Source organism: Rhinolophus sinicus, linkage group LG07 (assembly GCF_036562045.2).
Source record: "Rhinolophus sinicus isolate RSC01 linkage group LG07, ASM3656204v1, whole genome shotgun sequence".
In the NCBI taxonomy this organism is placed as follows: Eukaryota; Metazoa; Chordata; class Mammalia; order Chiroptera; family Rhinolophidae; genus Rhinolophus; species Rhinolophus sinicus.
In genome coordinates, this window is record NC_133757.1 from 93,084,967 (window position 1) to 93,109,717 (window position 24,751).

Below are 24,751 nucleotides of genomic sequence, written 5' to 3' on the forward strand. Positions count from 1 at the left end.
GATCCTAAGGCATATTTTTCAGAATGATAACATAACAAAATGAAAACACTAATGTCTGATTGCAAGACGGCAGTGACACTATAGCCTACCTTCTTGCAAAATCCTAGAACAGAGAAGTTGTTGGTTTATGTGAATACATATCAGCACCCCAAAACAAGCAAAACTCTTGGTAGTAGAGAATAGAAGGAATCCAGAGATGAGTATACAAAATCAGTTTAAAGTAAGAAACTTCACAAGCAAATGCATGTCAGAAAGAACTCCACAGAAGGTGTGAGCAACACAAAGCAAGCCCTGAGGTGTGTTTGAAGCTAGGAGCATAAGAGGTTCTAATAGCAAACAACAGTGGTTACAGTAAGAGGGTCACCTCCAGCCCATGATCCATCTTTACAAGGCAGGACGCAGAGTCAGTTCCCTCAGATAGGAGTGATGAGAGAGAGAGCTTAGAGTGAAAAGACAGGCCAATGCTCTGGGTGACTGGTAATACCAAGAAAGAATGGGAGACTTCTATGCCCAGAAAATAAGATGTCAAGGTATTTGCTTGGCAGAATGTCAATGTATCCCTTCCATCCTCTTCTTACACTGAAAACTGCAGAGGACAGGTCAGTAGAGATCTGTGTCCTATCTTGCTAGGTGACCACTCAAAGGCAATGCACAATAAAATACACAATCCCGAATATAAATGCACCATCAAGAACATCAAACATTTGAGGAACACCAACACTACGAAACAAAGTTAAAAACTGAAGAAACCGAGCCAATAGTGCACTAAGAACAAGATGTTACAATAACTTTGGTATTACCAGAGCAATGAGAACAGGATCAAGAGTTCAGGGAACACGCAACTAGAATTGATGGACATGAAAATACAAGTTTCTAAAATTAAGAGAAACTCATTACATGGGCTGAACAGCAGAGTAGACAAAACTAAAGAATATATTAGTGAACTGAAATTCAGGCCTAGGAATCCTTCTAAAACATAGCAACAAGAGAGAAAGGAATTTAAAAAAATGAAGGCTAAAAGGAGTACAGAAAGAAGGACATTGGATGCAGACGTTCCAAACTGTCTGTTTAGCATAAGTTCTCTTAAGGAGAAAAGGGAGAAGCAATATTTTAAAGAAATATTGAGAATGTTCCAGAACCAAAGATAAGCACTCAGATTGAAGGCACCCAGTTAGAGCCTGAATTAGGACAATGGAAAAAAAAAAAAGAGAGAGAGAAATATTCAAGTGAAATTTCAGAAATCAAGGTAAAAAAAATAGTCCTAAAAGCTACCAAAGAGAAAAAAAAATCCTTAAAAAGGAACAAGAACCAGAATATCATCACATGTCCCATTAGTAACAATGAAAAGAAGAAGGTAAGGCAGTATCTTCAAAATGGTATGGAAAAGATTTTCAAACTTACATTTCTTTATCCAGCCAAATCATCATTCATTATGTAACTACAGCCATGATGGAGTAACAGGAACCAGATCTACTCTCCCACCTTGAAGAACTAAAAGTCTGGAGAAAATATATGAAACATGGTCTATCAAATACTAGACAACAGGCAGCACAGGACAGAGATCTATGAGAGAAGGTAAAAAGTGAGGTGAGCCCAATAAATGCCCAACTTACTGCCTAGCAAGAGTTTCCAAGCATAGGTCCCCAAACAGAGCTTAGCAGTCTCCCTGAGTTAAGGAAACAGCAGTAAGAGCTTGGGAAGTTGAAGATCACTAAAATTTGCCAGATGGAGTACCAAAGAAGAGAGAGCTGCACAAAGAGGAGTACTGGAGATTTGTAGAGGGTTTCCTCTCAGTCTCCTGTTCAGTGACAATTAGCACAATGTCAATAATACCTCAGACTCACTTAGGGCTGGGAATATTTCATTCTTCCAACAGCCAGAGTGGAAAGACCTCCACATCAACAGGGCATTGGGTTCTCAAGAGTACTGTCTCAACAATGGGCCAAATTAGTCCTAGACTGAAGTCTGTTCTGGACCTGCCTAGAAAAGCTTACAAGCAGGCCTTGAAAGATTCAAACTGTTTTAAATAACTTAACTGCATACAGGAATAAAACACTAACATATTTAAATACACACACACACACACACACACACACACACACACACACACACAAAGAATCTAAAATAATATGTGCAATGCCTGGTGTCCCATCACAAACTACCAGGTATGTAAAGAAGCAGGAAAAGATGATCAAATGAGGAAAAAAAATCAATCAACAAACAGACTCAGAAATGACAATGATAAGAGAATTAGTACACAAGGTCATTATAATTATAGTCCATATGTTCAAGAAGGTAGAGAAAAGCATAAGTATAATAAAAGGAGACGTGAAAAGTATAAAAATGGCCTAAATAAACTTTAAGAGATAAAAATATAGTATCTGAGATGAAAAACATACAGTATCTGGATGTGATTAACAGCAGATAATACACAGCGGAAGAAAAAAAATCACTGTATTTGACGATATAACAGAAGCTATCTAAAATGAAACATAAAAACTGAAAACAACCGAAAAGAACATCAGTCAGCTGTTGAGAGCATCACATGGTGTAATCTATGCATAGTGAGCACCCTAGAAGGAAAGAGAGAGAACAGAAAACATTTTTTAAAGAAATAATGGCTGAAATTTTTCCAAATTTGATAAAAATCATAAACTCACAGATCCAAGAAGTTCAATGAACCCCAACAAAATAAATATGAAGACTACCAAGCTACCAAGAGTAATCAAATTGCTTCCAGGGATAAAGACAGAATGTTAAAAACCAACAGAAAGGAAACACATTACATATTGACAAAACAGGTAAGAATGACAGCAGACTTCCTGTCAGAAACGGACATGCCAGGAGTTAAGTGGAGTGATCTCTTTAAAGTACCGAGGGGTGAGGGAGAACGGACTTTCAACCTATAATACTATATCCAGCAAAAACATTTCAAAAGAGGCAGCAAGGTACCATGCTGACATATTTTTCAGACATATAAATGCTAAGCAAACTCACCAGCAGACCACCACTACAAATTATCATTTAATAGTGAGGACAAAATAAAGACGTTTCCCAACAAATGTTGGAAAGTTTCTCTCCAAATGGATTACCAGAAGATATTCTCCAGCATGAAGAAAAATAAACTGAGGGGAGAATAGTAGGATACATGGCACAGTGCTGAGGAAAGAAATCTGCAAATCTTGGTAATTCTAACAATTGTTTTAAAATATTTTCAATTAAAATCTGTGACTAAAATTTTAGATGCTATTAACATGGGAACTTTGGATCAAAAGAAGATGCCAGAGGTTCTCTTCTACAATCTACAGACAGGATACAAATACAGATTAATTACAGATATTAGAAAAACATAAACTGATGAGTGTCAAAAATATAAAGGGTAACCACTAAAAAATGTAGTTATCTTTCTATGATATTATTTCAAAGAAAAAATATCCTAAATTGGAATAATTATATTAATCTACAAAGATACAACTTGTGCAGATATATCTAATCAAAATATAGTATTACCATATAAATGACCTACTTCCTATGTATGCTTCATGGAGTGCTGAGCTGATAGAAACAATTTATCAGTCATTCTGTGGACAAAAGGTCAAAAAGTGTTTGTGTACTTCTACAAGTCAAAACTATGAAGAGTTTGAACTAATGAAATGATTATCTAAAAATTTAGTATTTTCTTGGATATATGACCTAGTTTAGTTAACTGGCATAATTAGAGGCTTTCATATACCTTTGTTTCTAATTCGCTTTTGAGTAAATGCATAAATATACATATATTTATCCAAACGATTATTTCTTATTTTTCTTTAAATTCTCTGCTACTTAAAAGTATTTAAAACCAAAAGCATATGGGGAAGAAAAATAATGAGCAATGCAAGCATTTATTTACTCAATATAAATATCTGGATTGCTGGACCCACTGTAACTCTTTTTAAAGGAAAGCTACAGCTATGAACTTACTCCCGATTAACCAAACCAACAATAAAATTTTACTCTCAGTATAAAAGATATAGCAGAAGAGGGGTTAAATAAGTCTATGTCACAACTTTATACTCGTCAAATGTTTCAGAGTAAATGTTTGTAGAAGATGACAGCTCTTCATACCTACCTTATTCCAGACCTTCACTTTGAATACTAATATATTTAAAAACCTCAAACAAAATCATACCATATGTCCTTCGGCTCGTGCCTTATTCTGCCTTGCTTCCCACTTTCGCTGTAGGAACTCTTCCACTTGTTTAGCTCTTTCCACAGTTAGCTGCCCCTTTTGCCTGAGTAATGTGGACAAAGAGCAAAGTCAGAAATTCTGAACATGAAATATTCCAAAAAGTTAAAAATTATCCTTTTTCTAAATATTTTCTTTGTTGCAGGGTGAAGAAAGGCTGATATGAAATAAAGCCTTCCCCCACAATAAATGCCTACATATATATTAGTATCTACTACCTAAATCAATTCTTCACTATTTTAAATAGAAGTAAAATCTACACTACTACTCCACATTCTAACAAGAAGGTTACGCTTACATGTATTTAATCTATTCTACTTACAGACACATAAAATTATTTTAGACTATACTTAATTATAGAAGAATTTCAATAGCTTCCAAGGAGTTAAGCTTATTTCAGAACTCTGTATAAAATATATAAGATCCTTCTGTAATCAGTATTGAAGAAAAATTAAAGCAGTATAGTAGCAATTTTAAAAATGAACACAAAGAATCAAAAGTTTGTGTGAAATTTCAAAAATACAGTAAAAAGCAATGTTTGAATTCCCTGAATATTAAAACTATTAAAAAGTAAAATAGATAGGTTAGGGGAAAAAATAGCAATTATTTGTTTTAATCTTTTCCAATTATATTTCTGTATTTTTCTCTGACAATTATGAAAGAATGCAAACATGTTGAATCTAGACTAAAAATTTTTTAAAATTCAGTAACAAACATTTATGGAACATCTAATATATATTGTGCCTAATACCATGCTAAGTACAGGGGACACAAAAGTAAATATAACCCAGCCCTAGTAATCATAGAACTCATAGCTTAGTATCAACTGCAGTTAATTTTGGAGGCGAGGAACAAAAATGAGCAAGTTATTGTCTATGCTTCGACTTGGATTTTGGCTGCTAAGGCACACAAACTTCCTACAGCCTTTCTTTAAGACCATAGCTAAGTTATGCTCTGAAAACTGCATGAAATAATGCCTTTTCTGTCTTCCAGTAGGTTTAACCACATCTGGTTTTTATGTCCCAAATAATCATTTCTTTTACATGTTTTGGTAACCACTAACTGAAACATAAAAATCTTTTAGAAATGAAATTAAGCTCTAAAAACTTAAAATCTGTTTCACCACAAAGCTATGAATGATTGTGGCCTAAGGATCATTTACCTTTATCTAACGTGGTACTTAAAAGAGATTCTTGTAAAATTTCCATCATTGGAATTTTCTAGGATTAGATAATCCCTACAGCTAGTGAAGTCTTTTATTATGACTGTCAGGTATGTCTAAGAAGCTAAATCTCAATCGACTTCCACGTCACCAAATTCAGAAATGCCTTCCACCCAAGCCATGGTAGCTTGAGTAGACCAGGAATAATGAATGAGAAATTTGACCAGACTCTGTAGTGCACATGTGCTAGCCTCAACCAGTCATATTAAACACTGCATAACTGAGATTAATAAGGTACATCTGGTCTTGATGCGACATATGTCCTTCGTATACCAAGGCAAGGTTATATCCCGGGCTGTTATAGCCCCGTTTATTTAATTAAGGCTGGGTCTGAAAAGGACAGACTTTCAGTGGGTATGATGCTCAGACATGTCATCTACAACTGTATGTCTACTGATAAGGTTATTTTAGGGAGTCCTGGAAGCTTATACTACCAAGTATAATTAGATAAAATTGTTGATCTCTCTGCTATATGTCAACTGCATCAACTTCCCTCTCTAACCTTTGTAGGAAGCAAATGTGTTTGATTTTCCACCCTAAGATACTATGTCCAATGTCTGTCAGCCTGAACCTCCAATTGATACATGTTAATACAACAGTTGCACAGAATTATTTTACTGAAAACCTGGTCATATGTATAACAGCATTGATTTACAGATTTTTCACACCATTTATGTATATACGACTATACTACTACCTGCTCTATTTATTTATATGATTTGTAAGTTTTGCTTCACTAAATAACTTTTTCCTAAGCTGGCTTAAATAAGCAGGTTTACAAAACTGATTGCTTTCAATCACAAACTTAAAACCTGTAGTGGTTTTTGTTTAACATTATTTCTTTTTTCTTCTCATTTATTAAACAAATACTTATTGTGTGTCAACTATTTGCCAATATGTGCTTGTCTGAATATACAAACATGTATAAAACAGAATTCTGGGAATGAAAATTTGGTTCAACATACTTCAATCAAACAGAGTAATATATCTCAATTAAAAATCAATTTAATTGACTCTATGACTCCTCACGTTTAAAAACCTATAAACTGTATTTTTCTCATGATGTTTGTTTACTATTTCATAAATACCTAAAAGAAGAACCCACACTCATATTCCTATTCTACTCTATAGTAAAACTCTGCTAAACTCTGGGTACAAACTATGTATTTGTGCTAGGTTCATGGGAATAAGAGGACATAGTCAATTTATTTCATAAGAGTCATTCTTTTCATTAAACATTAAGATTCATATGTGCATACTGTATATTATACAAATAGGCCATATCTTTTGAGTTCTACAATTATACCACTTAAAGTGAGTAAAACGTTAATCTATATTAATAAGAAATGAATAATATAAACCCTATATAAGCCACAAATATATAGTAAGAGATTAAGAATTTGGAAAGTAAAATACAGAGACATTAAAATGGGTAACAATAAATAATTATTCTAAGACAAACACCTCTTTTCATCTTGACAAGAGAAGAAAAAGGAGTAAGTTATTTTGTTATTACAAGTGCGTGAGTAAGTGGCAAGATCCAAGTACCTCATATCCATGGCTCGAATCCTTTACCAATAAGGGAAATTCAAAATTGTTGAAGGATGACTATAAATAATTTTAAAAGGTGAAAACAACATAAGAATAGGCAGAGATCTAGGTAGAAATAATATGAGAAATGAAAAATGAGTTAGGATGGTTTCAGGTAGAAGAGTTGGGGAGGTATAAAGTTAATGGGATGAAAAAAAGCACAGAAAAGTTATTCATTAAGCTTCCTCATCTGTTTAAGTGGTATAATGTCTATCTGATGGAATGGAATTATTGTCAGCTTTACCCAATTTAAATGAAGCAATATAGAGGAAGATATTTAGAAAAGTAAATGCACTGTAAAACACACATGTTATGAGGCGCTCAATAGTTTTATAAAATGGTCTTAATGGCTGAGGTTCTAACATTAAAATGCTAACTGAATGCAAGTTCACCAGTTGTAACAAATGTACCACTCTGGTGAGGATAATGGGGAAGGGTATGTATGTGTGTGAATAGAAATAATACATGGTTAATAAAAGCATCAAAGCACACACACACACAAAAAAAAAGAATATAGGAAAATCTCTGTACTTTTTCGTTCTGTACCCTCTCCCTGCTGTGAACCTAAAACTCTTCTTAAAAAAAAAAAAAAAAAGGCTAATTGAAGAGATGTGTTAAGACATGGATATAAACAAAGTTGAACTGGCCAGAGTTACTGATAAGAAAGGAAAAATAACATCATAAAGAAGAAACAGGTAAATATGAGGAAGAATTTGAAAGTCTTGGATGACTGTAGATTACTTTGCTGATTCAATTAGAATCAGGGAAAAGAACTGACCAGACCAGGAACAACAATGACATACAAAATACAGTCCTCACTTGGTATCCATGGGAGACTGGTTCCAGGACCACCAGACCTCTCCCTCCCCAAGGACATCAAAATCCCTGGATGCTGAAGTCCCTTATATCAAGTGGCGCGGAACGATGCGTACAGTCAACCCTCTGCATTTGTGGATTCCCAACTACAGACTCGAAATAATTGTTTTTCATAGGAGGTTGGTTGAATCCACAGATGCAAAACCTGGAGACAGAGATGGCCAACAGTGCATTTATTGAAAAAAATACACATATAAGTGGACCCACGCAGTTCAAACTCATGTTGTTCAAGGGTCAGTTGTATATGAAAGTTCACTCAGCACTTGGTATCATGTTTAATTCTTAAAGTACCAAATATTTTATAATTTTATAACCAACAAACTCAGTAACTTTTTAGCCTGTCCACTAGTAGTATCTCAAGAAGCTGAGAAATCTTCATAACAGAGTATTTAAGGAGCTGAACTCTACAGTTAGATGGTTTTAGTTTAAACTGAGCTCTACCACTTATGACCACGCACAGGTTCTAAGTCTCTGTAAATCCTAATTTATTCATCTGTATTTAAAAAATAATATCTAATTCAAGGGTGCTGTGATGAATGCATACGATTTGGTATATAATAAGTATCAATAAATAATATCTATCATCAATAACAATAAGAACAATAACTTCAGTGCTACATAAGATAATGTATACTATATATGTTAGTACTGCTAAGCCCACCAAAGTTGATATGAATGAAATGATAAATGATCTCACATACACAAATGGTTTAAAAACTGAAAATTAAAATAGTGAAACTACATCTAATACTCAAAGACTGAATGGAAGGTGTGGTACAGTGGAAAAGGTAACTGAGATACACAACCATTTAAGACAATTTGAAACTCAAGTTGAAATATATGCAAACATTTCAAGGTTATAATAGGAGACGGATGCAAATAGCCCCAAGCAGTCCATTATTTGTCACTCCAACTGTGAAGATCCAAGAAACATTCTGGAAGATGAACAGTGTGAAGAAGCATAACACAGTTTGCCCTATTTTCTTTATACTATACACATTTTAGATTTGATTAAAATAAAACAAAATAAAGCCAAACCAACTATACACTACAAAGATCAGTAATACCAGAGGATAATAGCCACACATAAAATTTGCTTTGCCGTGTCATAAAAAATATCCTTATGTGTGAGTCCGTATAGGCTTCTTCTCTCAAAAATGGAGAGAATCTACAATTAGCTTAACACTTCAGGCTACAGTACATAATTCATAATGCTAATTTACAGTCAACTCAATTACTGACCTCTGCTCAAATTCCTTTTATAATTGAAGGGAATCATAAAGATTTCTATTATACTCAAAAGTATTCTCCTTAAATTGACAAGGAAAAAGCAATGTAACTAAATTTTCACAAAATGATAGATTCTGATAACCAAAATGTCTTAAAGATGAGAATGTCTAAGAAAACACATATGTATACTTAAGAAAAAAAGGAACTACGTAATTAAAATTATTGATGGCTACCATATAAAATCAATTCAATAGATAAAAGGAAAAATCTGATGAACAATGTCACAGAGAGCCATAAATCAGAGATGAATGTGAACAGAAAACAAGTCAAAATAACAGAGAAAAGTGGAGTTCTAAGTGACAACGAAAAGACGAAAAAAAGCATGCTTTGTAGTTTTGTATAAAGTGTGATTCCATTTAAGTATATTCTGATTTATTTAAAACAAGTGGATGAAGTTATTATAATCACATGTTAGCACAAAGTTATCACATGTTCCTTTAAATGGCACACTCAGCCTATAACAAATACTCGTAAGCTACAAAAATTAGGCTGAATTGAAGAGCTACGTTTGCCACATGCAATCAAGGGCCAAATCTGCACCTAAGAAAACTATGTCATCCAGAAGGCAAAAAATATTCTATGGAATTCATGGAAAAAACATCCACAAAGTATAAATACTGAGCTAGACATGACATAAGACAAAATGACACACAAGGATGAATTTATGGATCACAGTCCAACCTATGTGCACTGGCCTGTTTAGACACAGCCCTCAATCTTTTCCAAATTTTTCTAGTAAAATCAGCAGCATCCCGGAAATGGTGATGAACTGCAGCCCTGTTAGGAAATCCTGAATGTACTCCAGGTGAAATTCCTCTGTAGATAAATATGCACAACGACTTTTATTACTTTCTCTGAAGCAAAGTATAAGCAACTTCTGCAGAACACTGTCATACCTTTCTGGGAGCCTTCGGCCATGTATTGCATCTTTCCACTTGGCTTCATTATCTTCTCTTTGTCGTTGCATTTGATCAAAAATAGCATGATAATGTTCATATTGTCTTCGAGAACAGAAAGATGATGGAACCACAGCCCCTCCACTGCCAAAAAAGGTAGCCTAGGAATTAAACAAAGAGCTCTCACATGTTTATCCCATAATGCCTAAAAGGCCTATACTATTCTCAAAAGAAAAAATTTCAACACTTGACTTTTAAAAAGCAATTAGTGATTATGAACATATTAATAAACATATAGCCTAAAGCAAAATGTCTTCCTACTACATTATACCCATTAACAATTAAAAAGTAGTGTACAGTTACAATACAGCATAATTTAAACAAAACTCATGCAAATATAGAGAAATCTGGTCTTAACAGGTTTTGAAACAAGTTTTTAGTATACATTTTAGGTGATCCCATTCTATTAAGTTTAAATATGTATAGCTTACAAGTAAAGCAGAGCAGAGTTTGCTTTTGTAACACTCAAAATTATATTTAATGAATACATTTGCATACAGTATTTAATACACCCCAAACCTTTCAAGTCAATTAGCAATGAAGATATAAACATCACTGAAACATACTGTAGGCTGTAAATATAAGAAGTAAAACACATATCCATCCTTAAGCAGTTTACAAACAAGTCGGCAAGCAAAGCACAAAAGTAGAAAAACATTTCATACCCATGGCAAGTGAATGGTAATAGGTACACTCTAAAGTAGTAAGTACTGAGTTAATGTACAAAATAGGAAAAAATTGTCATAAGTAAAAATCCCTAAAAGTAAAATAAAATAAATAACTAGCTAGCACTAGAGAAGATAGCTCAACACAGCCTTGAAAGCAATATAAAAAACAGAGATTAAATGATTAAATACGAGCCAGAGTATTAAAGCAAAAATAAGCAATGCAGGTGTTGGCAGAAGGGGAAGAAGACAAATATAATGGGAAGGAAGGCATACAGGGAACATTAAGCTTGGCCATAAAAGGTTTGTGTAGCTAACTGCTATCAAGTCTGGGTGTTTGAGTTCATATAATAAACAACAAAAGAAAGCATTTATAAACTTTCTAGTAGGAGTAACATACCAAAACAGTTTTGTGAAGGTCAGTAAGTCAAATTATGCATGATTAGCAGGAACAAGAGAGAGACTAAGGTAGAAGAACTAATTAGAAGGATCACTGCCTTGACTTCAAACCAAGAAGCCTAGAAGAAAGGCAATCACCAAAAAAGCAAATGCTGAAGGGAGTTGTGGATTCTCTGAGGGAATGATACAGTATAAGGGCAAAGAAATAAGGCTGCAACTTCAGAGACATAAGAACTCAAGCACACAGAAAATTCATAGTTAGAAACTAGAAATGTCAGAGAAGGGTAAAAGTTAAAAAGAAATAAGTGTACAACGTTCCGTAAATCCTGGTGGAAGAATTTTACTGAGATGAGGAAATCACTGATCTCAAATGCAGAGGTCAAAGCACTGAAAACAACACAAACTAATATGATTAAAGTTGAGTGGCAGCACTTAAAAAACCTGTTTTTTGTGAAGTGATGGTAACAGAAGCCAAAATACTGACAGTAAAAGAAAAAGAGCTTTCAAGTGATAACCTCTTAAGGAAGAAGTATGGCTAAGAAAAGATACAAAGAAAAATATTAGAATAAAATAAAATAAATTTCAGTATACCCCATAAGATCAAATTTTTGCTAACAACTTGACATAGTAAATTGCATACAATATTATTAGAAAGCATGACTTTAAAAGAAATCAGCTCAAGATAAATACAGATCAACTGATTAAGGATGTATGAAGAGCAAGAGATGGAAGTTGCTAGAAACAGGTAAGATCATTAGGCAGGAAACTCCATCAAGGAGATCCTTACACACATGTTCAAAATGCACATCTCAAGGCAAGAATAAGAATCAGAATTCTGGTAAAAGGTCGTCATGTGTCCTATAAGTATTTACTCTTTGAATTTAATCTGGTGCTAATATCATCTTAACTTGAATTTGAGTGTTCTAATGTTTCTCTTTAACAAAAACAAAAGTACGTAAACATCTCTGAAGATTCCTATACTCAATGTTGAAAATAATATAGTAGAACACTGAAGCAATATGATCTTTTAAAAATCACCGTATTCACCAATCATAAGCATAGGTTGATGAATTTTGACAAATATATACACTCATGTATTCATTATCACAATCAAAAGCATGTCCATCACCCCAGAAAGTCCCTTTGGGATCCTCTGCAGACAATGCCCCTTCACTCCAGCACCTATTGAACTGCTCTGTCATATATTAATAGATTGGATCTGCCATTTCTATTTCAAATATGTGGAATCATACAATATGTACTCTTGTGTCTGGCTTCTTTTACTCTATATGTTTTGACTGTTCCATGTCACTGTATGTATTAACAGCCTATCCCTTTTTATTGCTGAAGAGTACCCCAATATATTTTCCAACAACAGGTACGTCTCTTACATATTATGATTACCACAGGATCAAACTACATATGTGGAATATTTCATAATTTTTAGAAAAACACATTCATAAGAGATACATCAAAAATGGATAAAGCAAAAAATCCCCAGATTTTGCAGATACTAATCAAAGACAGTTCGTTATTTATACTGTGAATAATGTCTTATTATTTAGAGGTATATAGTCATGGTATTAGTTTTGAAATATTTCCTTTAATGTTTAGTTTTTCTTCCATCTTTATTTTGAGGATCTCCTTAATTTGATTCACATTATACTAAGCCTCCAGGTCCTTCTCAACTGTGCAGAAATTAAACAGCCTAAGAAGTTAAATATTTCAAACCCCATATGGAATAAATACAGAAACTAACACAGAACTAGATTTAAGTCATGGGAAATAAGCTGTTTTATTATGCTCAAAGACAACATAGGATTTATAAGGTAAAGCAGAAATATGTTAAATACATACTATAGAACACTGTTGAAAAACTGTCTCAATTAGTTATCAAACAACATTGATAAAACTGGGCTTAATTAAATACAGCTTTCAAAATTATAGGAAAAAAAGATTTTATTGCATGGAAGAAGGTACATGCAAAGGGAGAATAAAAATAATCAAATTCTCAACACTAATCATGTACTTGATATAAAATGCATCACAAGGGGTGGCTGGTTAAGTTGGTTAGAGCACGATGCTCCTAACACCAGGGTTGCCGGTTCGAGCCCCAGGCCACTGTGAGCTGCACCCTCCACAACTAGATTGAAACAACTGCTTGACTTGGAGCTGATGGGTCCTGGAAAAACACACTTAAAATAAATAAACATTAATTTAAAAAAAAGTGCATGGCAAGATCTGAGGGCCTACACTTTGGTAAATTTTTACTTTCCAGTCAGGTAAGATACAAGGTTAGGTATTTTAAAATGGGCAAAATTCTGTCTCAGTCATTCTTTATCATTCAGGAGGTAATAAGTTCTACTTCACAGTAAAGTAGGTAGTACTGTACAAAAATAAGACAGTACAATTACTAAAAACAGTGTAAGTCTATATTAGTAGAGAATTAGAAAAAGTGATTCTTACTGAATTACTGATATGTGATATAAAAAAAACTTGTGCATTTCGAGAGACAGATAAAACAAATCAAGAAAGCCAGGACAGAACATACATGTCTAAATAAAGCAGATGAAACAAACTTTTATTCAAATCATAACAAGTAAGACTGGCAATCAATTCAACTTGACAAATACCCATTGGCTACCTAAAAACCAAGTTTAATGAGCACAGGTCAGGGGAATTCACGGTAGTAAGACATGCTGACTAACAGTTGATTGGATGATACAAATTAAAATTATAATAGAGAAATAATAGTGTGTTCATTTTTATTGCTGTGTAACAAATTACCACAAACGTTGCTTAAGACAATACCCATTTATTAAAATGCTCCCAGTTGCCCTGGCTGAGGAGGCTGGCAACGGTCAGGTAGGTACCCTGCTCAGGATCTTACCAGGCAGAAATCAAGGTGTCAGCCTGGGCTGCAATTCTCATCGGAAGCTCAGATCCTCTTCCAAGTTCCTGGTTTTTGGCAGAATTCATTTCTGTGTGGCTGTAATGGCCACGGTCACCATTTTCTTGCTAGTTGTTGGCCAGAGACAACTATCAACTCCTAGAGGCCTATACTTGCTCGCCATGGCAACGTTTGCTTTTTCCAGGCCAGCAGAAGCATCTCTCTGACTTTCTTCCCCTCTCCTAGTCGGCCATGAGGGAGTCTTATAAAATGTTACTGTCATTGCAGGAATACTAGCCCATCACCATTTGCCAGACAACATAATGTAATCAGGGAGCTGCGATACCACCATGCTCAGGTTCTGCCAATACGCAAGGGTAGGGAATCATACAATGTGTGTACACCAGGGATCAGGAATTTGGGGGACGACCTTAGAATTCACCCTACCACAGGTATGTAAAGGATGCTACAATAGCAAAAGAGCAAATGCAAGGTAAAGACTGACAGAACAAAGGAAGGAACAGGAAGTTAACATATGACACCTTGCTAGCCAAGCTCCAGGAACTGTTCTTGAAATTTGTCTTTCTTTCTTTCTTTTTTTTTTTAATGAAGAAGTTAAGGCTCAGAAATGTTAAGCAATTTGCCTAAGGTTATATAGTCTGGATCCACACAAATGTTTGAATTACCGTGTCTAGGTAAATGGACAGCTAGGTAATTGGTTACTTAATAACCAATGAATGGTTAGTTAGGTAGTTGGTTATCTAAGGCTGGCGATGGGAGTGAGAGTGAGAGTGAGGAGAGAGGAAAGGGTACAATGAAATGAAGAGAAACACAAGTGCAAAGACAAACAGATCCAGTGGACTACACACAGTAAGGAAACTACAAGCATGGTCTTTCGTTCAGCAGGACTAGAGCACACAGTGCGTGGTAGGGAACGGAGGGCGATGAGCTTGGAGAGACTGGCAGGGGCCAGGTTAACACAGGTCTCCCGAAAACGTAATCTTTAAGGCTACACGAAACAGCAGGAGGGTTTAAGGCAGAGGTGTGACAAACTGTATTTGATCTTAAATAGATTCCTCTAGCAGAAATGGTGTCACAGCACTGATGTCAAACGTCTGAAGTATTTTTAACAGCGTCACCTATTAGTTATCCATACAAGTTACGTATCAAATATATACAGGAAAACTAAGAATTCATAAAAGATGCTGGAGAAGTCTAGGTAAGAAGTAAACGTACAATATACCAAAAAAAAAAAAAAAAGGCCAATTGTATAAATTTTAAAGAGCAAGGTGAAACTAGAGAAAAAATAGCAGCTGTGTAACTATATTGGTATCAAATGCCTACCTTTACTTCACCACTTCCACCAGCATTTAGCACGTTCCTCCATCCTTGTTCCCTGGCCCTATTTATTCTCTCCAACTTTTGGGGAAAAGAAACAAACAAACAAAACACCGTTTCAAGTGTTTAATATAAAATACATGACATACATTTAGTAATGAAATGGAAATCAGTGTCTTCCTTTTAAAAAAAAGTATGTGTGCAGGGAGAGCGTGGAATATACCATGGAAAAATGGATTATCCTCTTACCCTTTCCTTTTCTTGCCTTTTCATCTGTTCAGCCTTCATTAACCTAATCTGTAACAATTTTAAAGACAAACTTCTTAGAACTCTTGAAACTATTCATCTACAGCTTGGCAAGGGAAGAAAAAAAAGAGCAAAAAACTACCTGATCTTTTTGTTTCTTTTCTTTTTCAGTACATTCCAACTTTCTCTTTCTTGGTGCTTCCTTAAATAAAAAAAGAACATTTTCATCAATAATAATTTCTGGTTTTTTTCTAGTTTCATTAGGAAAGTTAGTACACCAATGGTAGAGGTATGCCCAGGGACGTTAAAAAAAAATTTAAAAAGGCATTTATTTGAAAGAAATAAGGAGGAAAGGTTTGGAGGTTTTCTATAGATTTTCTTTTCTTACAATTATTTTTACAAAGCTTTAAAATAAGCAGACAGATGTCTTTATACCTCAAACATTTTCCTCCTTTCTTCTCCAGGATTCACTTTCTTCAATGGAGTTTGATGGGCCTGGACAAAAAGTAAAACTACAAATTAGATAAGGATTTGTTATCTACATTGGTACCTACATTTGTTTTCTACATTGATATACTTAAAGAACAGTAGCTGTCAAGCTTTTCCTAAAAGTAACCCACAGTAAGAAATATATTTCACATCCAGTCCCAGTAAAGATACATACCACATGCTCCCTAAGTTTCATAAAATACCTTACTATGTGTAGTGGATTCTGTCACTTTTCATTCAATTACTTAAAAAAAAGTCCTGGTTCTTCACCCACTAAAATAATTTTGCCACTACTAATTAGGTAAGAGAGAGTTCTGGGGGCACTATTATTGAAGTACAAGAAAAAAAATACATTTGTAGGTAATGCTTTTCATAGTATCACAAACACACAGTTCACATTTCAAAGTATGTTCTCTATATATAGAATTGAAACTAATGGGGAATGTTACCCAGGAGCTTTGTAAAAATACATATTCCTTCCATAAAAAGTATTATTATTTAGCAATAAAAAGGAATGAAATACTGACACATGCTACAACCTTGTAAACATAATGCTAAGTAAAAGAAGTCAGTCACAAAAGACCACATATTGTATGATTCCAATTATATGAAATGTCCAGAATAAACAAATCTATATAGAGACAGAGTCGATTAGTGGTTCCCTAGGGGTATAGGGGTGGGGGAAGAATGGGGAGTGAATACTAATGGGAAAAGGATTTGTGTGTGTGTGTGTGTGTGTGTGTGTGTGTGTGTGTGTGTGTGCATGGCGGGGGTGGGGGTGTGTGTGATGAAAATGTTCTAAAATTGATTGCGGTGATAGTTGCACAACTTTGCAAAAACACTAAAAACCATTTAACTCCAAACTTTAAATGGATGAATTGTATAGTATGTGCATATCTCAATAAAGCTGTTTTTAAAAAATATATATCCCCAAAAGTTGCTTTCTCATAATTTCTGGACCTGGAGCCCTGCATTCTATATTTCAACAAGTTCCACAGATTAACTCTTATGTAGCAGGTCTGGCACCACTCTCAAATTTGTGAAGCACAACACCAAACAATTTAAAAATATTAATGCTAGTAATACAGTATCTTATTATAAACGACCAGCTTTTAAATAGATTCCACAATAACGTGGAACAAGAAGAGAACATTTAAATAAGACACCTGCATACTCTTAGGTAAGTTATATGAAGGTGTAAATTATATCCATCTTTTTATGTTTTTATATAGCCTTACATATAAGATATTCAAATATTTGTAAAATAAAAATACTAAACTGTTCCTATGAGATCACACATGTATTTTCAGAACACTATTTCTACACAGAAGAGAAAAACATAGTAACATAAAGCATCCATACTAAAAGAAATGTTTTTGTTTTTTAAAATCAGAGCCAAAATATTTAAACATGTTCATGGAGCGCCCTCTGGTGGCTTACTAACCATTTCTTTGTTTTAACAGAAGTCTTTAAAAAATGACAACTGGAGCAGTTTTTATGATATGCAAGTATTTTATGGTATGCAGAGTAATAATAACAATACATATTAGCTTAAATTTTAGCAATTAAAAAATGAAAGATAATATCATTAAGCAGTATGGTTTTCCTTATAAACTTCTCATTTATAAACTTGATATGAAGTTAAGTAAAAAATTCCAAAAAGCAATTATGAATTTGAATCTAAAAGATGCTTTAGATTTTCTGGGAAAAATTAAGTCTTTTCAAAAAAAAGTCATATAGAAAGCAAAAGAAAAAAACTGATTTAAAAAATCTTATTTAAAACAATTTAGTTATTTCATTTCTTTTCTTTAATTCCATTGTTAGATTTGCAAAACTTAAGACATTTGACAATTCTTTTTTTCTATATTCATTTTCCTCTTAAATATTTCCTATTTTTGTCATTCAATTTACCATTTTAGCCACTTTTAAGTGTACAGTTGTGTAGCATTAAGTACAACTACACTGTGCATACAAATACAGTTTTAAGTGAAACATTTTTTAAATAAGCTATATGGTACTGCAAGAGCTAATTATTATTTAATTCTCATTGTTCTGATTTAGAAAATCACAACCTTGCCTGAAATCCAGAACACATAACTATTATCTGAATCATTTATCTGTCATTCAGAGTATTGCATAGAATATCTATTATTCAGAATATTATTAATTAGAATCTTAATTCCACAGCATGCTGCTCTTGCATACTGAATAATATTAATTGAAAATAAGAGAAACATTAAGAACACCAACATGTTATTTGATTCTATCAGCCATATGAATGAATAGGTTATACACTCGGCTACAACCCTGCCCAAAGGTGAAGGGCCTTCTGTTAGTATCATTAGTCCAGTCTCTCTGAGAATGCGATCTCTGCATTTAGTCAGGCTAAAACGTGGTTGAGAGTTAAGACAACTGCGTTTCTGTATGTCTACCCAAGTGTGTATTCCTTGGTGAGCTAATGACATAAAGATACCTACTCCCCAAATGACAGTTTCATTCCCTGGTAGGATAGAGATTCTGCATGTGAAGAGTCAAATATTAAAATGGATTGTAGTTGTTATATAACCACCATTTTGGAATAAACACCTCAAAAACTATCTATGAAATATCTTTACTTCGAATCTTTCACTGAACTCCATTAAAAGAAATAAAACATTTCCAAAACAATTTTGATCCAGGGCATAATTGTTAAAAAAAAAAAAAAAAAAAAAGACATTTAGAAGAATGTAGTCAATCTGACTGAATTCATATTAGTGAACTATAATACAATCACTGATGATAATGAAAATTTATAAAAAGTGTACATAACATTAAATAAAAACATGAGAATACAAAATCATCCATAAACTATCAGAGCTTCATTAAAAATACAGGCAATATATATCTGAATAAAAACTGGAAGGGCCAACAACAAAATTAAACGCAATGTTTGAATACTGGGAATATGTTTGTTTCCTCTTTCATTACATAAAATTGTCAAAACTATACTAAAAGACTATAGCAAATTTATTAAAATACATACTTTATGGGAAAAAATTCCAAATCAAAGTTATCATAAATTACTATAAAGAATCAATAAATTTAATAGAAATCAGGTTTCCATCTCAAGAATTAGACATGTATGTAAAGGATCAATTGCAATTCTCTAAAGCTCTCTCTTCATTACCTCACTGAAGTAGTACTTGCCTTTAAGTATCAGGAATAAAAGCTCAAAAACAATTGGCTCAGTGGTTAGAGCGCAGTGCTCATAACACCAAAAACGCCCGTTCGATTCCCACATGGGCCAATGAGCTGCACCCTCCTCCACACATAGACTGAGGACAACTTGACTTGAAGCTGAGCTGCGCTCCCCACAACTAAATTGAAAACAACTTCACATGGAGCTGATGGGTCCTGGAAAAACACACTGTTCCCCAATATTCCCCAATAAAAATAAAAATGAAAAAGCTTAAAAACACTGGCCTTCTGACTGTGCCTAAAAGCAGGGTTTTTATTTGGCCTTTAACTCTATTAACCACTGTTAAAATATTAAAGGATATTGCTTTACTGATTTGGAATTCACTTTATTTAATCATTTATTCATTCTTTTTCTTAAAAAAAAAAACTTACTAGACACTAGCTTTGTGCAAAATGTGTAAAATATGGTTCCTAACTTCAGAGAGCTGACAGTCTAATAAAAATAACATTAAGAAGATATATATGAGGTGATAAAGCAGTTCAGATAAGGAAGAAACTATTTTCTTGGTTTTTTGGGAGGAAGAGGGACAATTAGGGAAAAAACAAGAAAGGACTGGAAAGAAGAAAAAAGGTATTTGAAGTGTTTCCTACCTCCCTTAGGTCCTTGGAGAACTCTGAGCATCGAAGCCACACAGCCACTGTGGCCATCCCCCAGGCGATAAAGCCAGCATTATATTATTTAATCTAGAGCTAACAATGTGATCAGTCACCACACAACTTACTCCATTTGCCCTTTTTTCAAGCCCGTCTCTTTATTTGGACTATGACATTTGCAGACAGAAGAAATGTTCTAAAATTGATTGCAGTGATGGTTGTACAACTCTGTGAACACACTAAAAACCTGTACTCTGTACTCTCTAAGGACTTACAGAATAATCCAGCATCAGTGTGACATGTACCTACACAGAAGAGAGAGGCAAAGAAAAGAAGAACATTTAAAAAGAAGGAGGGGGTACATAATGAGCAAAGACAAGGAAGAAAAAGTACATACAAGGTGTAACCAGTAACTAGTGCTAAGCCCAATTTAGCTAAGACTCAGAATTTAGGAGCATTATGGGAGAAAGGTGTATCGAATACAGAATCTTGGAAAGTCTTCAATATACAAGCATGAGTAATTTGATAGGGTACTACTGTGCCATCAAATGTTTCTATATGACCACACCTTTTTTAATGCTAATAAGCCTGTCTCTAAGGATCTTTGAATTTGAAATTCTGGGTTACAACAGGAAGTTAAAGGAATTTATTAATGTTTAGCATCGTCAGTACTACCATGGATAATAATCTTAGCAGACACTGGTCTTTCTAACTAAACAAAATAGTTACTAAAACTATTTTCTCCTACTGTTGACCTTATGAAATAAACACACATTCCAGCGTTTTCAAGAGATTTGTCCATCATCACTTTTTCTCTCCAGACTTTGTTTTTTAATAGTTACCCATTTGCTGAAAAGAATAACAAAAAGGCTTTTGTAGGGAGTTTTACTAAAATTTGTGGTTGTTATTCCGTTTTTCAAATAATTAACATTTGAGAGACCTGACAAAGTCTAAGCTCCAACTCACTAATCCATTCATTAATTCCTTTATAAACGAACGAAAAACACACAGTACTTCTGGCAGCGCCAAAGCGGAGAAAAAGCAGAACAAAGCGGACAAGAGCGCCGGGGTGGGGCGAGGGATGATCACCAGTTATTTGCTATCCTGGTGATCAGGATGAAGGCTCTATTCCTAAACTAGGTTTTGAGCACAGACCTGAAAGAAGGGAGAAACCACACAGTTTTTTCAAGGGAAAGTCTTCTAGGAAAAGGGAATAGCAAGCACAAATTCATTTTTGTAGATGAATGCTCGGCATGTTTGAGGGCAACAAGGTTTAGTTTGCATGGCTGGACTGGGAATAGCGGAGGGCAAGCAGAAAGTGAGGCTTAGAGAGGTAGCATCAGAGGGCTTTGTCGGCCATTGTAAGGACCTTGTATTTTACTCTGAGATGAAAGCCACTGGAACGTTTCCTGCAGGAAACTGCAATGACCTGACCTTCATTGTAAAAGAAATTTAGGCTGCTCAAGTGAAAACAGACTGCAAAAAGTTTGAAAGCAGTGAAATCATCAGGCGATTCCTCGTATAACCCAGGTGAAAGAGGAGGGTGGGTAGGCGTAACGTGATGATAGAAATAATGAGAAAAAGTCAGACCATGAATACGTTTTGAAGGCAGGGTTGTTGTGATGTGGTGTTGAAAGAGTAGTCAATGAGGACTCCAAAAGGTTTTGATGCGAAATGAAGGATGATGGTGCCATTTACTAAAATAAGGAAGAACAGTGGGGAGGATGTGGAATCTCAGGTTTACACATGTTAATTTTGAGATGCCTGTTAGAAACCTAATTAGAGATGCTGAGACAGAGTCTGGAGTTCAGGAAAGAAGTCCAGGCTGGAGATGTCCATTTGGGTGTCAGTTTACAGACGCTGTCAATCAGACAAGACAGAAGCCATCCAAGGACTGAGACCTTCAGCACGTCAGCATTTAGAGGTCAGGGACGTGAGGAGGAACTCGCAAAGGAGGCTGAGAAAAGCAATCAGGTAGGAGAAGAAATCAGAAGAATGCAAGACTTTGGACTCTAGTCAATGAAATGTTTAATGGAGGGGGTAACCAGGTGAGTCAAAAAATAAGATAAAGGAAAAAGACAACCAAACCCTGCACTTAACAACATGGAGGGCACTGATGTCCCTGCCGAGAGCTGTTTTCTGACAGCTGCAACAAAGCAAGCCCTAACTGGAACGGGGCCAGGAAGAAGTGAGAAGAGAGGAACTGGAGGGAGCACAGGCAATGTTTTGGGAAAGGTTTGCTGTCAAAGAAAGCAAAGACATAGAGAAGTATCTGGAAGGAGATACGGGAGATAAGGTTTCTTTCTTTTTTTCTTAAATACTAAAGATACTATAATACAACATACTTGTGTGCTAACAGGAAGAACTGAGGAGACAGGAGAAATACAATGATGCATACAAGAGCACAAAGTACTTTAGGAAGCAATAATAATAATAATAATAATAATACATAAATGGCATGGTTGACTCTAGATGAGAACAGATCATCCAAAGTATTAAGAAGAAAGGCAGTATATTTATAAACAGATATGACTGACTAGCAGAAATGGCGTTGAGAGTATGGGAAAATCTTCTAATTGTTTCTACTTTCTCAGTGAAATAGGAAGCAAGGTCATCAGCCTGAAGTAAAAAGCAAGGAGAAGGTAAAAAATAATCATCTCGGAAATGGGAGAGTGAATGGACTGAGAAATATAACGGGGTGGCCAGAGGTTGTTGGCTATAAGTTTAAAGTGAGAACAGTTAGAATAGTTGCATGTTTTTTCAACCCCAGTCCATGCCCTGGTTCAGGCACAGAAGAGCTAGAGAGTTGGATTTCCCCAAAGTAAGTTTTTGCCAGTTGATTTATAATAGTGGAAGACCGGGGCAAGAGAGTTGAGGTTTTGAAAATTATTATAATGTGAGGAGAATATGGAATTTAAAGCTGGAAAAGGAAAAACAAAAACGAGGAGGAGACAAACAATGAAAAACTAGCAAGATCCATGGTCCAAATAAGACAAAGAAGTGTTGGAGGCAGAGCCTTTGAGGAATGAGCAGAAACAGGAAATAGTGGTCACGGAGTGGGATGTTTATAACAGCGACTACAATAGTTACCAGTGTTGAAAATACCAAAGGTGATGGCAGTTTTATGGTGGGAGACAAGATAATTGAAAGAGAATGACCAAAAAATATAAGAGGCCATGTGCTACCGAAAAGGTCATCTTTTCGAATACTGAAATCACTAAAAATTATGACAGCATTGAGAAAAGTGACAGTGAGTCAGTCAGGTGTTAAAGTCTTCAAAAAATGAAGGTCTGCAGATTACCTTAACATGGAGGGGTAGCAGGTGGCATTTGTGTCAAAGCTTGAGGGGTGCGTTAGGGAGCAGGGAAAAGTCTGGCAATAAGAAGGAAAACACTCCCTCATCCTACCTGAGACTCAGTGGTATTAAGAGATTAGAAAGAAATAGTCACCAAGTAAGAGAGCTGTACGAGTGTGTTCAGGGACAAGCCAAGTTTTAGAACAAATAAGGTGAGGACAATCTTTAGAAGTTTAGAATACAAGGGATTTTGTCGATAATATACTATAAAATGGCTTTGTATATATATTTATCTGATTGTGAATTCTCAAATACAAAATTTTTCCATATTTTATCTAGTGTATCAGATATTTACTTGTTTTATGTACAAAAACAAATGGCTCTGCTTATGTTGTTAAAAAATGATTTCACTTATAACATCACTTTCTTTTTAAAGCACTAACTACGTTACCTAATAAAGCTATTTAATGTTTCTTTATGACTTCTGTTAAGGCTTCTTAGTTTTAAAAGGCTGATGAAGCACAGAACAGCCCTGTTCTTTAGTAACTAAATAAAAACAACCCCATGAATACCAAGATAACTGAACTAAGTTGCAACAAAATAAGGTCAAACTGAATTTGTTATTAATAACACAGTTTGTAACATAATCATACCTGTTTATGTTTTTGGTGTGGTTTCTTTTCATGTAATTTTTTATCTCCGTATTTCTTATATGTTAAAGGCACTCCGTATTTAGCAGCAGGCTTGGTGATTTTCTGAGCAGACGCAACAGAAGCCAAGCTTTGTCCTGAGGCTGGTCTTTTAGCTACATGAAAAGATACAGAGGATTTTTTCCAGAGTTCTTTATGGTAAAGCTTTAATTTACAAATTCTTCATGATAGCACTTTTTCATTTTCATAATTGTTGACAGCATTGAAACCTTTTGTTAAACATATTATTTACTCCTTAGCACATGTCAATGCCTTCATTATAACTATTTTACACTAAAGCCACTTCTTGAAAGAAGCAAAAGCCACACTCCTGTAAGCTGTTGAAATTTCTCATAATAAAAAAGCATATCCCTAAAACTGACTGTGGGTGATGATTGCACATATCTGTAACTATACTTGAAAGCATGGAATTGTAGACTTTAAATGGGTGAATTTAATGGTATGTGAATAACATTTCAATACGGCTATTAAAAATAAATTTTAAACAAACCATTCACTGTTTTAGAAATTACTTGCAAAATCAGAACATAAACTTCAGGAACTGTTAAACATTAATTCCATCACTGATGAACTTAATATTTTCTTCATATCTAGTCTGAATTTCTATACTTACAGACCTATTGAAGAACAAACACTTTAAAACAATCATTATATCTAAGGATCCCATGACATGAGTACCTTCATATACTCCTGGTGGGAATATAAATTGGTCAAACTTTCTGAAGA

General features: G+C 34.6%; 1 protein-coding gene across 9 annotated transcripts in view; it reads right to left on the reverse strand.

Annotated features, from left to right (window-relative positions):
• NEK1 (NIMA related kinase 1) overlaps positions 1 to 24,751 on the reverse strand; it is a 129,215-nt gene that overhangs the window by 71,878 nt on the left and 32,586 nt on the right. For 8 of the 9 annotated variants that reach the window (XM_074338302.1, XM_074338303.1, XM_074338305.1 and 5 more), the window contains 7 exons: positions 23,969 to 24,120; positions 16,136 to 16,195; positions 15,843 to 15,902; positions 15,704 to 15,751; positions 15,461 to 15,535; positions 10,103 to 10,263; positions 4,172 to 4,274 (listed from right to left, as the gene is read on the reverse strand). In XM_074338302.1, coding sequence (XP_074194403.1) covers positions 4,172 to 4,274; positions 10,103 to 10,263; positions 15,461 to 15,535; positions 15,704 to 15,751; positions 15,843 to 15,902; positions 16,136 to 16,195; positions 23,969 to 24,120 — 659 coding nt within the window. The remainder of the gene's footprint in view (positions 1 to 4,171; positions 4,275 to 10,102; positions 10,264 to 15,460; positions 15,536 to 15,703; positions 15,752 to 15,842; positions 15,903 to 16,135; positions 16,196 to 23,968; positions 24,121 to 24,751) is intronic. The other variant, XM_074338306.1, reaches the window with a different exon arrangement.